The 11055-nt window shown below is 44.0% G+C and overlaps 1 protein-coding gene across 1 annotated transcript in view; it reads right to left on the reverse strand.

Moving 5' to 3' along the window:
- The window catches only part of mrpl33 (mitochondrial ribosomal protein L33), a 2844-nt gene extending 648 nt beyond the window's left edge, over positions 1 to 2196 (reverse strand). Inside the window, exons 1-4 of the mRNA XM_035404342.1 lie at positions 2053 to 2196; positions 1500 to 1518; positions 1155 to 1261; positions 1 to 256 (exon numbers count right to left, since the gene is read on the reverse strand). The exon at positions 1 to 256 is cut by the window's left edge and continues 648 nt beyond it. Coding sequence (XP_035260233.1) covers positions 207 to 256; positions 1155 to 1261; positions 1500 to 1518; positions 2053 to 2074 — 198 coding nt within the window. The 5' untranslated portion in view covers positions 2075 to 2196 and the 3' untranslated portion in view covers positions 1 to 206. The remainder of the gene's footprint in view (positions 257 to 1154; positions 1262 to 1499; positions 1519 to 2052) is intronic.
- Between the last annotated feature and the right edge of the window lie 8859 nt (positions 2197 to 11055).

Genomic DNA, 11055 nt, shown 5'->3' on the forward strand with positions numbered 1-11055 from the left:
AGAGTTTATATTTGCGAATATGCTGGACGTTCTTTGCCATGGATTGATCCCCGATAGATAGGGAGCCTCTCTGCCACTCTGAGGCCCAGTCCCAGTCCCAGCTCTGCGCAGACAAGACACCCAGAAAACGATGCAGACTGGACACTGAGCCGTTCTCTAATCACGCCGCAGAACCTCCAGCTTCTTCGCCGCCCGTGCCGCACTTTTTAAATGGACCGGATCTTCCTCTTCTCGTGGAAAAGGACATGCTTATTCACTGCAAAGAGGGGCAAGAAAACACTGATCACACCGCAGGTTTTGAAAGTCTTGAGGCTGCGATGTGAATCAGCAGCACTGTCATTGTACAATGTCAACGACGGTTAGCAACTCACACGGATTACAGTGACCTTTAACCATTCCTCACTTGCGTGAACGTTTGCTCCACAGTGATTCACCACATGGAACCTACACTCTTTTCTGGAAGTTCATTAATAATTGAATTGGAATCATGCGTGCCTTAAGGCTAATATCTGTCAACACACAAAACTATTCTTGCCACATGCAGGACAGGATTTGTTTACACTGGAAATTTCCTATTTTGTACACACTGGTAATTAAAGGTCAGCTTGAAAGGAGGATATTGTGTAAAATTTTACATACCTGTTTATAAAATCTTTTTCTAATGGAATGTGCAAGTTGGTACACTTGGCACAAACCGTGATGACAGGAACACAAACAAACAAGCTTATTTGAAGTTTATCTGCATATTTGTTTTCTCTCTACTTAGAAACATTGTACTGTGCCACTTGTTTATCAGAATAGCAAGTTATCTGTAGAATGGATACTCAATCCTGATCATGGAGGAACTATGCAGGCTTTTTTCAATGTTTTAGATAAACAGTGACTCAATGCATGATCTTCTGGGTTAATTCAGCTTCCTGGACCCTTACTGAGTAGTCTCTGGTGGGTTTTTAATAGAGCCGGAAAGCTTTGTGGATTGTCAAGTGGACTGGTTTCTTAGAAAAACCAATGAGGGAGGAACAAAATGTAGTTTTGTTTTTTTTTGTATTTCATGAGATACTACCAAAAGTTCAAGTAGTTTTAGATTTTGGGTGGGTGATTGCGGGGTCCTTTCGCGAGTACAAAGTGTACCTGCGCGTGGGCACTGTCCTTACCTAAGGGGTCATGTTTCCGGAGCACGAGCTTCTCCCGCAGACGGTTCTTTTTAGTGTTGAAGCAGTAGCCCGTGCCGGCCGCGCTCATCATCTGAACCAAGACAGTCCTGAGACAAACAGGAACAGGTTCCTCACCTCAGCTAGTGCAAACAACACGCTGCAGAAAATCAGTCTTATACTAACGGCTAGTAGAAAATAACGCTCCGTGGAAAGATATAGGCTAGTTGCACATTGGTGGGAGTTCACCGATTTGATTAGTGCATGCGTATACCTGTACGAGTACCATACAACGCAATATAACTGATTAGAAAACTAGAACAACCTGTAGTGGTATAAGTTACTTACTTAGACTTGCCCTTGGCCACTGTTTTTCGCCATGAAAAGAAAAAAAGAAAGGACATTCAGACAATGAGTTTAATTTCACAAGCTGTTGTGCTGGTCTTCAGGCAAACAACCTTTGAGAACCAAATCAATGGTTTTCAGTCACAGGGCAGGGGACTGGTAAGTTTACGACCCATAATGCAGTTTCATTTGGACTAATTAGCAAGTTGCATCTTGTTAAAACTCGGTCGGCTAACTTGAGTAAGCTAGCCGGCGACCTACGAGCTTAGCTGCCACGTTGATTTGGCACCAGTTTAACAACTTACAACAAGGTAACATCCATTTACAAAAGCCTGCTATAATCGCCACGTAAGCTATTATTGCAAAATATATGCTGCACACCCGTTTACGTGACATTGAATCGTAGCTATAACCAATTAGCTTGCTAACGTTAGCTTGCTACCCTGAGGGTAGTCAACAAAACAGTCGTTCTCTCTAAAAACATCACATGCCTGACAAATATGTATGAACCTTGCATTATATTTATAAATAATCACGCATAACTGTAGCTACTCACAATTCACCGCAGTGAGAAACATTTTGAAAAGATGATTGTATGAAGTCACATTGATAGCATACGCCACTCACAGGCACTATCAACTTCCGGGTTAAGAAGAACATTTTCCTGGGTCGTTCACTCGTAGATAACTGGGAAATGAGTACCAGGCGCTCGGATGGTATATTTTGAATAATTCACCCTCAGAACAAAAAATAAAATAAATCGATGTAGAATAAAAACGTTAATATTTAAAGCAATGGCGCACAATTTTCGGTTCTATAAAATAGGATATATCTATGGTTCCACAAATAAAATATTCCTTTTTAAGATGATTCCGTAAACCAGTGGTTCTCAGCCTTGGTATAGGGGACTATACCATGAGTATAGGGACTCACTGTGCATGCCGGTTTTGTGTTCCAACCACAACAGCGAACCCAGAATTTTAACAAGCTGTTAATTTTTCTTAATGAGCAATATGTGCCTGTGACATTTATCCTTCATGGCATGCATAGCCATTTCTGAATAATGCAAAGAGGGCAAATAATCCCCTGTAAATTTAAGAAAATTAAGAAAAATCAACAGCTTGTTAAACCTCAGGGATTTTGATTGTGGTTGGGACGAAAACCAACATATACAGGGGGTCCCCAGGACCAAGGCTGGGAACCACTGCCATAAACTACTGCAGGAGTGGGCAGCTGTGGTCCTGGAGGCCCGGGTGCATGCAGGGTTTTGTTTCCACTGATTACTCTGGTGAAATGAGCTAATTGGTTGTACACACCAACACCGGTTCACTCGTAGATTATATTACAGTAAAACATTTTCATACAGGGACACAAGAGCAGTCTTCAGCAGTCATACATGCGCTTATCAGGAAAACGTAGCTAACATGTCAAATGGTGTAAATGTCAGGGCTAATTAAATAAGTAAGACCAGAAGTTGACAGGAAATCCAGAAACAGATACGGCCCTCCTTGCACACCTCTGAACAACTGAAATTAGTGGGCATAATCTACTTAGTTTTGTAGCTGAAATAATTCAGAAAACAGCAGCCCTCCAAGACTGGAATCTGATATCCCTCATCTTCACTTTTAAAATAAGGCTTATGAACTAATAATAATAATAATAATAATAATAATAATAATGCATGTGTCTACTTGTGCATCATTTACATTAATCATATATTTTTAGGTTATGGGTTTACAGTTTACACATTTAATTTAAATAATTTTCCAGCTCTTCATTTTAAAATATGTTTTATTCTGCAACAAAATACAATCCCATAAGGTCAATATTATGGAAGATATACAGCAGTATGTCAGGGTAAAAACCCATTTTAAATGTGAGCCATCAGTCTTTCACAAACTGTATAAGGGAAAGTGTTCTCTATTTTTTTTTAAATAGGCCTACACCCAGCATCAATCACACTTTCATTAAGAGGAAGTCAAATTTGTGTAGGGGGATGAAGAGAAGGAAAGAACGATGTTGAAGGGCTCGGGACAGAATGGGGAAGAGAGAGGAGGAGAAGCGGGAGGGAAGTGATACTCGGGAGAGGAAGACGGTCTTTGTCTATGGCGGAAATGAGCGGTTGGGCAGACCACTCTGTCATAACCGAGCCAGCTGTCAGGAAACGCGCGGACGGACCTGCGTCACGCACCACCGTTTGAGAAAGCACTGTGACCACCACCCACTTGCTGCAATTTGGAGCCTGCTATTTACAAGCCAAATAAGGACTCGGCCTGCTTTGCTGGTTGCTGCTGGAGGCCTTTATTCCAAAGCACGTCATTTTGGCTGTCTCTGAGAGGGAAAAAAATTGCAAGAATTTGGAGAGAAAACAGCCGGTAGAAAAGCAAATAACGGCTCCTAACAATAACACCGCGTGCCTGCGACGCATCAGTTATTCTGAAAGAGACATTACGTAGCGCGCGTTGGTGTGATGGTCAGAAACGGTGCCGTAAATGATTCACAAAATCGTGGTGAATAAAAACATATCGGCTTTGATATTACCCAGAGGAGCAGTGTAGCTATGCACTGGAGCGAAGGTATGGCAAACTGCTCTCTCTCTCTCTCTCTCGGTGGTCCTGGCTGGAAGAAAGCTGTATCGTGAGAGAAAGGTACGAGATCCGGGCTATTAGAATGCCTCAACATGCGCATAACATGCAGGAAACAAACCAGCCCTGGCCAAATGCACACACAGCCTCAGAACTACTCAATTAGCCTACAGAGGTCTGTAATGTACAACAGACCAAGCAAAGCAACAGTTCAGGACTTAATTCTAAAATAAGAAAGGTCATTTGAACATTCTGGTCAAATCAAAAACCTACTACATAGGCTGTAGACATTCTGGGACCAAAAAAATAAAAAAAAATAAAACTGGTTATTTGTTGAATTAGTTATTTATTTAAAATAAAAACAGCACAAGGTAAACATGTGGTGAGGGGAGTATCAAACTACTGCTCAGAGATGTGCAGAAGGTATTGGGCAATAGTGGTAACTGTCCAAGACCACAGGCCTAGTGATGTTTTTGTACACTGTGTATCTTTCAGAAATAAGTACCCAAGACTGCACTGCACAGGTTAGAGCGTGGTGGCTATCTAGTGTAATAGTTTGAGAACTGGGTTTTATAACTTAAAGGTTTGGATTTGATTCCCAGCATTGTAGAGTATTAATTCTGCAGATCATAATCAGTACAGTTAATGAGGTCAGATATAGGCTATATTGATCAACATAATATCTGGAGCTATATAGTGTAGCATGTTTTTTTTTTTTTGTAAAAAAAATGTTTGAGTGTAAATTGTTATACAACTGCGCCCTCGCTTGTTTCTACTGCCGTGTTAACGAACGCTGTGTGATACGAGGAGACGGGAGTTTCGCCTTTTACGTTTCAGTTCTAAAAATATAATGCAGGTAAGAGAAGATCTCCCGTTATCCCGCCACCGATCTCACCAGCCAACTGCTGTGACATAATTGCGCCGCACAGGAAGTGACACGGTGACTCATAGTGGCGGCAGCACACGCTGGCTGTCACTCTCGGCAGGCCTCAGCTGCATCAGCACTTTTCCTCGGTTACACACAGGTCCCGGGGAGTTAAAAAAAGAAAAAAAAAAGAAAGGCGAAATGTGCTAATGTTGAGTGTTCTCTGCTAGGACCTCCTGTGCCTCCTGTGCGTCCCAGGACCACACGGCCGCCGGTTTCACTTCCGGGGACAGAAAGAACAGAGCGTTCTGTTCTTTCCGTCCCGCCACAGTCATCCAAAAATAATCTATGCTTTACTGTATATAAAAAATAATAAAATGATAATAATGATGACGATAATGATGATGAAATGTATGTATGTATATGCATGGAGTTTTTTTTGTTGCTGAAAACAGCAGCCCTGTGTAGTTCAATCTGATATCCCTCATGTATGATTCACTTGTAAAATAAGGCTTATTAACTTTAACAATAATAATAATAATAATAATAATAATAATAATAATTATAACAAAAATGCAAGAACATTCAAGTCTATTTGAATTGATCTATGAAGGATTGCAATCATCGACATAAATACAGTTATTGGCTGATGTGAAACAATATCTTGGGGAGCACAAGGCACAAGGAAACGACAAGCTTCCAATGTTGCTGTCCATAGTGCACTCGCAGTAACCTGAGTTAAGCCTGTGGATTCGAGATAGAATGGACTGTGATGTCACACACAAGTGCATCACGTTGTCATGGATACACCAATAGAGCAAGTGACATTATGAACTCTTTTAGCTTTTTTCAAGCAACTGGTCTGGGCATTTAAGCCTTAGAATGTACTCTATGAATAGCCTTTTTCATTAGTTTCCAGACCCTGTGATTTTCGAACAAATTTTTAAATAGATTTCACAGAATGGAGGAAGACTCCCCGCGGACTTTTAAAAGCCCCTCGAGGTCAAAACACCTCTCGCTTGCGTATGAGGATTAGCAATGTCCCTTTCCATCTACACAAACAACACCACGGCTACAATACAGTGACGACACGCGTCCATTTTAGTCCTAGAGCGCTCGGAAGCCTCAGCTGACTGGATACCGCCCTGAAAAGAGATCCAATTGCTGCCCACGGAAGTAGGCCTGCTGAGCATTAGACCTCTCTCTAATGCAGGGTCTGTGTGCTGTGGAGCCTCTGCTGCCTTTCACACAATCATCCACTCACATTTCCACCGCAGTGCGCTCAGCCCAGCAGTCGGCTCCATAAACCGGCTGAAATGGATGCACTGAACGCTGAAATGGATGCACAGAATGCTAAAATGAATGTGCAGAATGCTGAAATGAATGCACAGAACGCTGAAATGAATGCACAGAACGCTGAAATGAATGCACAGAATGCTGAAATGAATGCATAGAATGCTGAAATGGATGCACTGAACGCTGAAATGAATGCACAGAATGCTGAAATTAATGAACAGAACGCTGAAATGAATGCATTCTGGGGGCCCCTGAATCATCAGCTCTTTTCCCCACACTGGCTGCCAATCTAGATTCTGCAAAGTGCAATGTTAAATAGTTTTGTGTTCTATTGTTTTTCTCAACTTGTAGAAGAAAAGTCTGGAGTGATTGTCTTTGTGCGTCACTGAAGTTCATGCCGCTATTATTCAAACGTGCACACACTGTGCACGACCTGCTGGATCCATTAACGAGATATTTACTGTGCGAGCGATGAAAACTTCCTGCGATGCGCGTGAATTTTCCGAGGTGTTCAGATGAATTTCCTCCTCCTTAGAAAGTAACCTTCGAGTGTAGCTGTGTAATTCTAAAAGTTTTTATTGACGATTACATACAGTAAAAATTCATGAAAATAATCCTGACCAGAAATGCAGAAGAAGACTCAGTAATACAGGACAGCAGCATTGGGGAGGGGATGAATCTAAAGAACATGAAAGCTGTGGCTTCCAGGCTCGCTCGCTCGCCCGCTCGCTCGCCCGCTCTCTCGCGCGGATGGATCCGTCTCTATCAGCGAATTAAAATAAATAAGCAGATGACTACGTCTCCATCTGTGCCCGGCTCTCCGATGCCCTTTCTGTTCCATGACGCACTGAGTGGGAGAGGACGGCCTTCTGCTCTCCCTGAGAGAGTGGGACGCCGCGGAAACGTGGAACTGGCACCACGGCCCTGTGTGTGTGTGTGTGTGTGCTGTGTGTGTGTGTGCGCGCCTGTGTGTGTGTGCTGTGTGTGTGTGTGTGTGTGTGCTGTGTGTGTGTGTGTGTGTGTGTGTGTGTGTGTGTGTGTGTGCTGTGTGTGTGTGTGTGTGTGTGCTGTGTGTGTGTGAGTGTGTGAGAGAGAAAGACAGAATGGGAGAGCATACCGATTTTATATTATATACAGTATATGACACTGACATTGTTCACCTGTGCTCGTATTCGAATGTGTATTGCTGTACACTTTGACAGTATTTGCAAATGTATTTGCAGCCCGAAAAAAAAAAAAGCTTTCTGAATTTGAATTCAAATGAGATTTTCGGAGAGGCTGGAAAGGGGAAGAAGGAAGCATACTGGGAGCTAATCTTATGTTAAAATGAGGGGTAATCAAACATTATTTGCTGAAAGGCCTTTCATAATAACAGCATTACCTTGGGGTCCGTGCGCTGTTGTTCTTTGGTGAAAGGGGTTCTCAAGCCCACCGTGTGGTTATTTAAAGACGGGCGTACGCATGCGGGCTCACAGTGTGATGGGGCCAGCTCCTCCAGATTCGAGCGTAGCCCGCTGCCAACCCTCCCTCTCCCCCAACTTTTCTCTTTCTTCCGCCGCTATATTTAGCCGGCCCGAGCTGTTTCCTGACACGCTGACGCCGATTTTACTATTTGCTAAATCCAGCTCTGAGGTAACGAGTGACACCTTCTGTCTCCATGCCGCCCGTCGCCTAGCAACCGGGCAATAATGCCATCACCAGGGTTACGCAGGAAATGTCGCCCCGAAACCACCTCCACCCCCCCCCCCCCCCCCCCCCCCCCCTCAGCCCTTCGCAGCTCCATTGATCCTAGTAGGCATTAGTCTGTGGAGTGCATCTGATCAGGCACTTCCGTCCCACAGTCCGCGGGTAAATGCTCCCTCTTACGTCAAACCCCACTGAGTGGCCTCCCACATGGCATAGATCAGCTCTTTCATGTGCCATGGAGGGTCTTTTTATGGAGCCCTACCTCCCCCCCCCCTCCCCAACCATTTCCATTAGCTCCCCCCAAACTATGTTAGGTGCTTCTGCTTTAACTGCCTATAAGAGTAGTTTTCCTCTGTGTGATTTCGAAATCTGATTGAAACCTGACACTGCAACAATATTGCCAATCCATTTCACACTCGGTGGCATATTTTCCTATTATGACACAGTTATGAACTGAGAGGAGGAATATCTCAGCTGTGAGTGAATATCAGGGTAGGAACGTGAAAGTGAAGTGAAACATGCTTGGAATAGGGGAAAAAATGTTTTTGGTGCCAAAACATCATCAAAAAAAGGTTTTTGAATTACGGTGAGTGACATGGGAGGGCCAGATATTTCCCAAGAGCTGGCTGAATAACGTCTGATCACTGTCATCAGAGAGGAAGTGTCCTTGTAACTCACAGATAGTTGTCTGTGTGTCCTGAGCACTGTAGAATACACACACCTTCTCTTAGTGGAATTAAGACCCTGCACATTCCACCATGACTCTTTGCTGCCATCTGGTGTTAGAAAGGAAAACTGGCTGTTTTCCACTAGAGCATCAGTCACATCCTGTTGTTTTTTTTTTTCTTCAATTTTTTAAATAGAGACTTGATGCTCTTCATTAACTAAGCTGATGTGTCATTTTTGAACAGGACACCATCCTCTCTCACAAACCTGACCATATTTTACTCTGCAGCTCCTGGGGACTGAGTTCTCCGCACAAACATTATCGAGAGAGAGAGAGAGAGAGAGAGAGAGAGAGAGAGAGAGAGGTGCAGGCGGGGCGAGGATTCCCACGGGAGGTGACGCTTCACTCGACGTACGTACGGCTCCCCGCTTCTCAAGGTTCTGATCCGGTCCGTTCCCAAAAAGCGGGGGTACGGTGACCCGCAATCTCCCCCAAGTGACCGTTAGGCCTCGCAAAAAACAAAAATAAAGAAACAAGAAAAAGGATATGCTGCTCAATCAGTCTTATCAGTCAATCAGTCTGATCTGTAGTGTCACCCAAGGGCAGCGATGTTTGAAAGCGTGTTTTCTTTCCGCCTCACCCCACACCCCCCCACCCCCCCCCCCACACCTCGCCGCCGAGGATTCTGGGAGACGGCTCAAGGCCTCCCTTCTCAGCGGCCGTAGCTCCAGCCAGCGGCGGCGGTTCTGCTCCAGCCCAAGCTTCCACGGTTCCTCCGCCCACTCTTAATAAATCTCTCTCTCTCTCTCTCTCTCTCTCTCTCTCTCTCTCCCGCTTCTGTCAACAGCGGCTTCGATACGATGCGATCTCGCTCTTTTCAAACTCTCGCCACGTACATCTCGCAGTGTGCCGGCGTCTAAACGTGGTGCCCAAAAAGCGGAAACGTCGCTCCCTCGCACACTCGCTCACTCGCACACTCGCTCACTCGCACACTCGCTCACTCGCTCACTCGCTCACTCGCGCACTCGCTCACTCGCGCACTCGCTCACTCGCTCACTCGCGCACTCGCTCACTCGCTCACTCGCGCACTCGCTCACTCGCACACTCGCGCACTCGCTCACGCGCACACTCGTGTGCCGAGTCTCTTTGTGGTCCAACACTATAAACCAGCGATGTCTTCATCAGTCATAACCGTGGTCATCAGTCGTCCTCACAGTACGCTGTCCTCTGTGGCTTAGCTATCGCTGTCATCAGTGAAATTAAATTAACCATCGTGACCTTCCGCTTCTAATGCAATCCTCCCGCATTTCATTATTAGGGTAATAGTCATCATCATCCTCATCATCATCACCATCAACAGCAGTACCAGCAGCAGTCTCTTCATCGTTACTACTACATTCAAACTGCGGGGAGTCATGTGACTTTGTGGAGAGTCACGTGACCTTTGTCTTCAATATTCTTCATTATTTTAATATTGTATGTGGTTTGGTCACTCTGCCCCCTCCGTGGTGTCCACGATGAGGTCACCCCCCCTTGGAATGCTGGGAAAAGCACATAAACAGCGCAGATAATCAGCCTCTGTGTGTTCAGCGCTGGACAGAGAGCCATACGGATGACATCACCACCATCGACTGCACACATGCAAAAAAAAGAAGCCAAAGTGTTGATATATGGAAGCCAGTAGGGAAAACGTACTGGTCTAAATGTTCATAAATAAGATGTTTTGGCTAGATGCACAGGTGCCAGTGAGCCTACTGGCTGACACAACTCTAGAAGTTTCCTGTTTTTTTTCTGAAACTTAACATAAATTGTGTTATCTTGAGCACTATGTCATATCGACAAATTATGTGTGTGTCATTAATCTTAGCAGCAGTTTGTGGTTTGGCTGAATGGTAAAAGAAGCCCTTTATTACTCTTTTTGGCCTGGGTCACACTGGGAAAGTTTCATTTGAAGAAAAGGTTATGTTTATGTAAATCATCCCACAGTCACGGGATTATTGTGTGAGAAACAGTCCTGGGACTATATAAATTCTTAACTACCTCACCACATTTTTCTCACATGACACAAAATGAATTGAGTTTCTAAAACTGATCATTCGAATGTGTCTGAATTTTGATGAACGGGGTATGAAAAATGGCATTCATACGCTCTGAAAGAAAAAGAGCATTCAAATGCCCTGAATGCCACTTTCACTGCAGTTTCATATAAAAGAAAATAAAAATAGCTGACACTGTGGTTTGGGTAATGATTCACCACCCAAACATGTCATTGCAGTTAAAAAGCTCAGCAACAAGTACATCACATTATATATATATATATGCGATATAAAAAAATATTCTTAACATTTATTCAAAGTATGTGCTGTGCTGTATGATAAACTAAATTAATTAATCTAGGCTGTACTGTATGTCCCAATGTGTCTGTTTAATAACTTTATAAGGCTACAGAAGACTCATTGG

This window comes from Anguilla anguilla, chromosome 1 (assembly GCF_013347855.1).
Source record: "Anguilla anguilla isolate fAngAng1 chromosome 1, fAngAng1.pri, whole genome shotgun sequence".
NCBI lineage: Eukaryota > Metazoa > Chordata > Actinopteri > Anguilliformes > Anguillidae > Anguilla > Anguilla anguilla.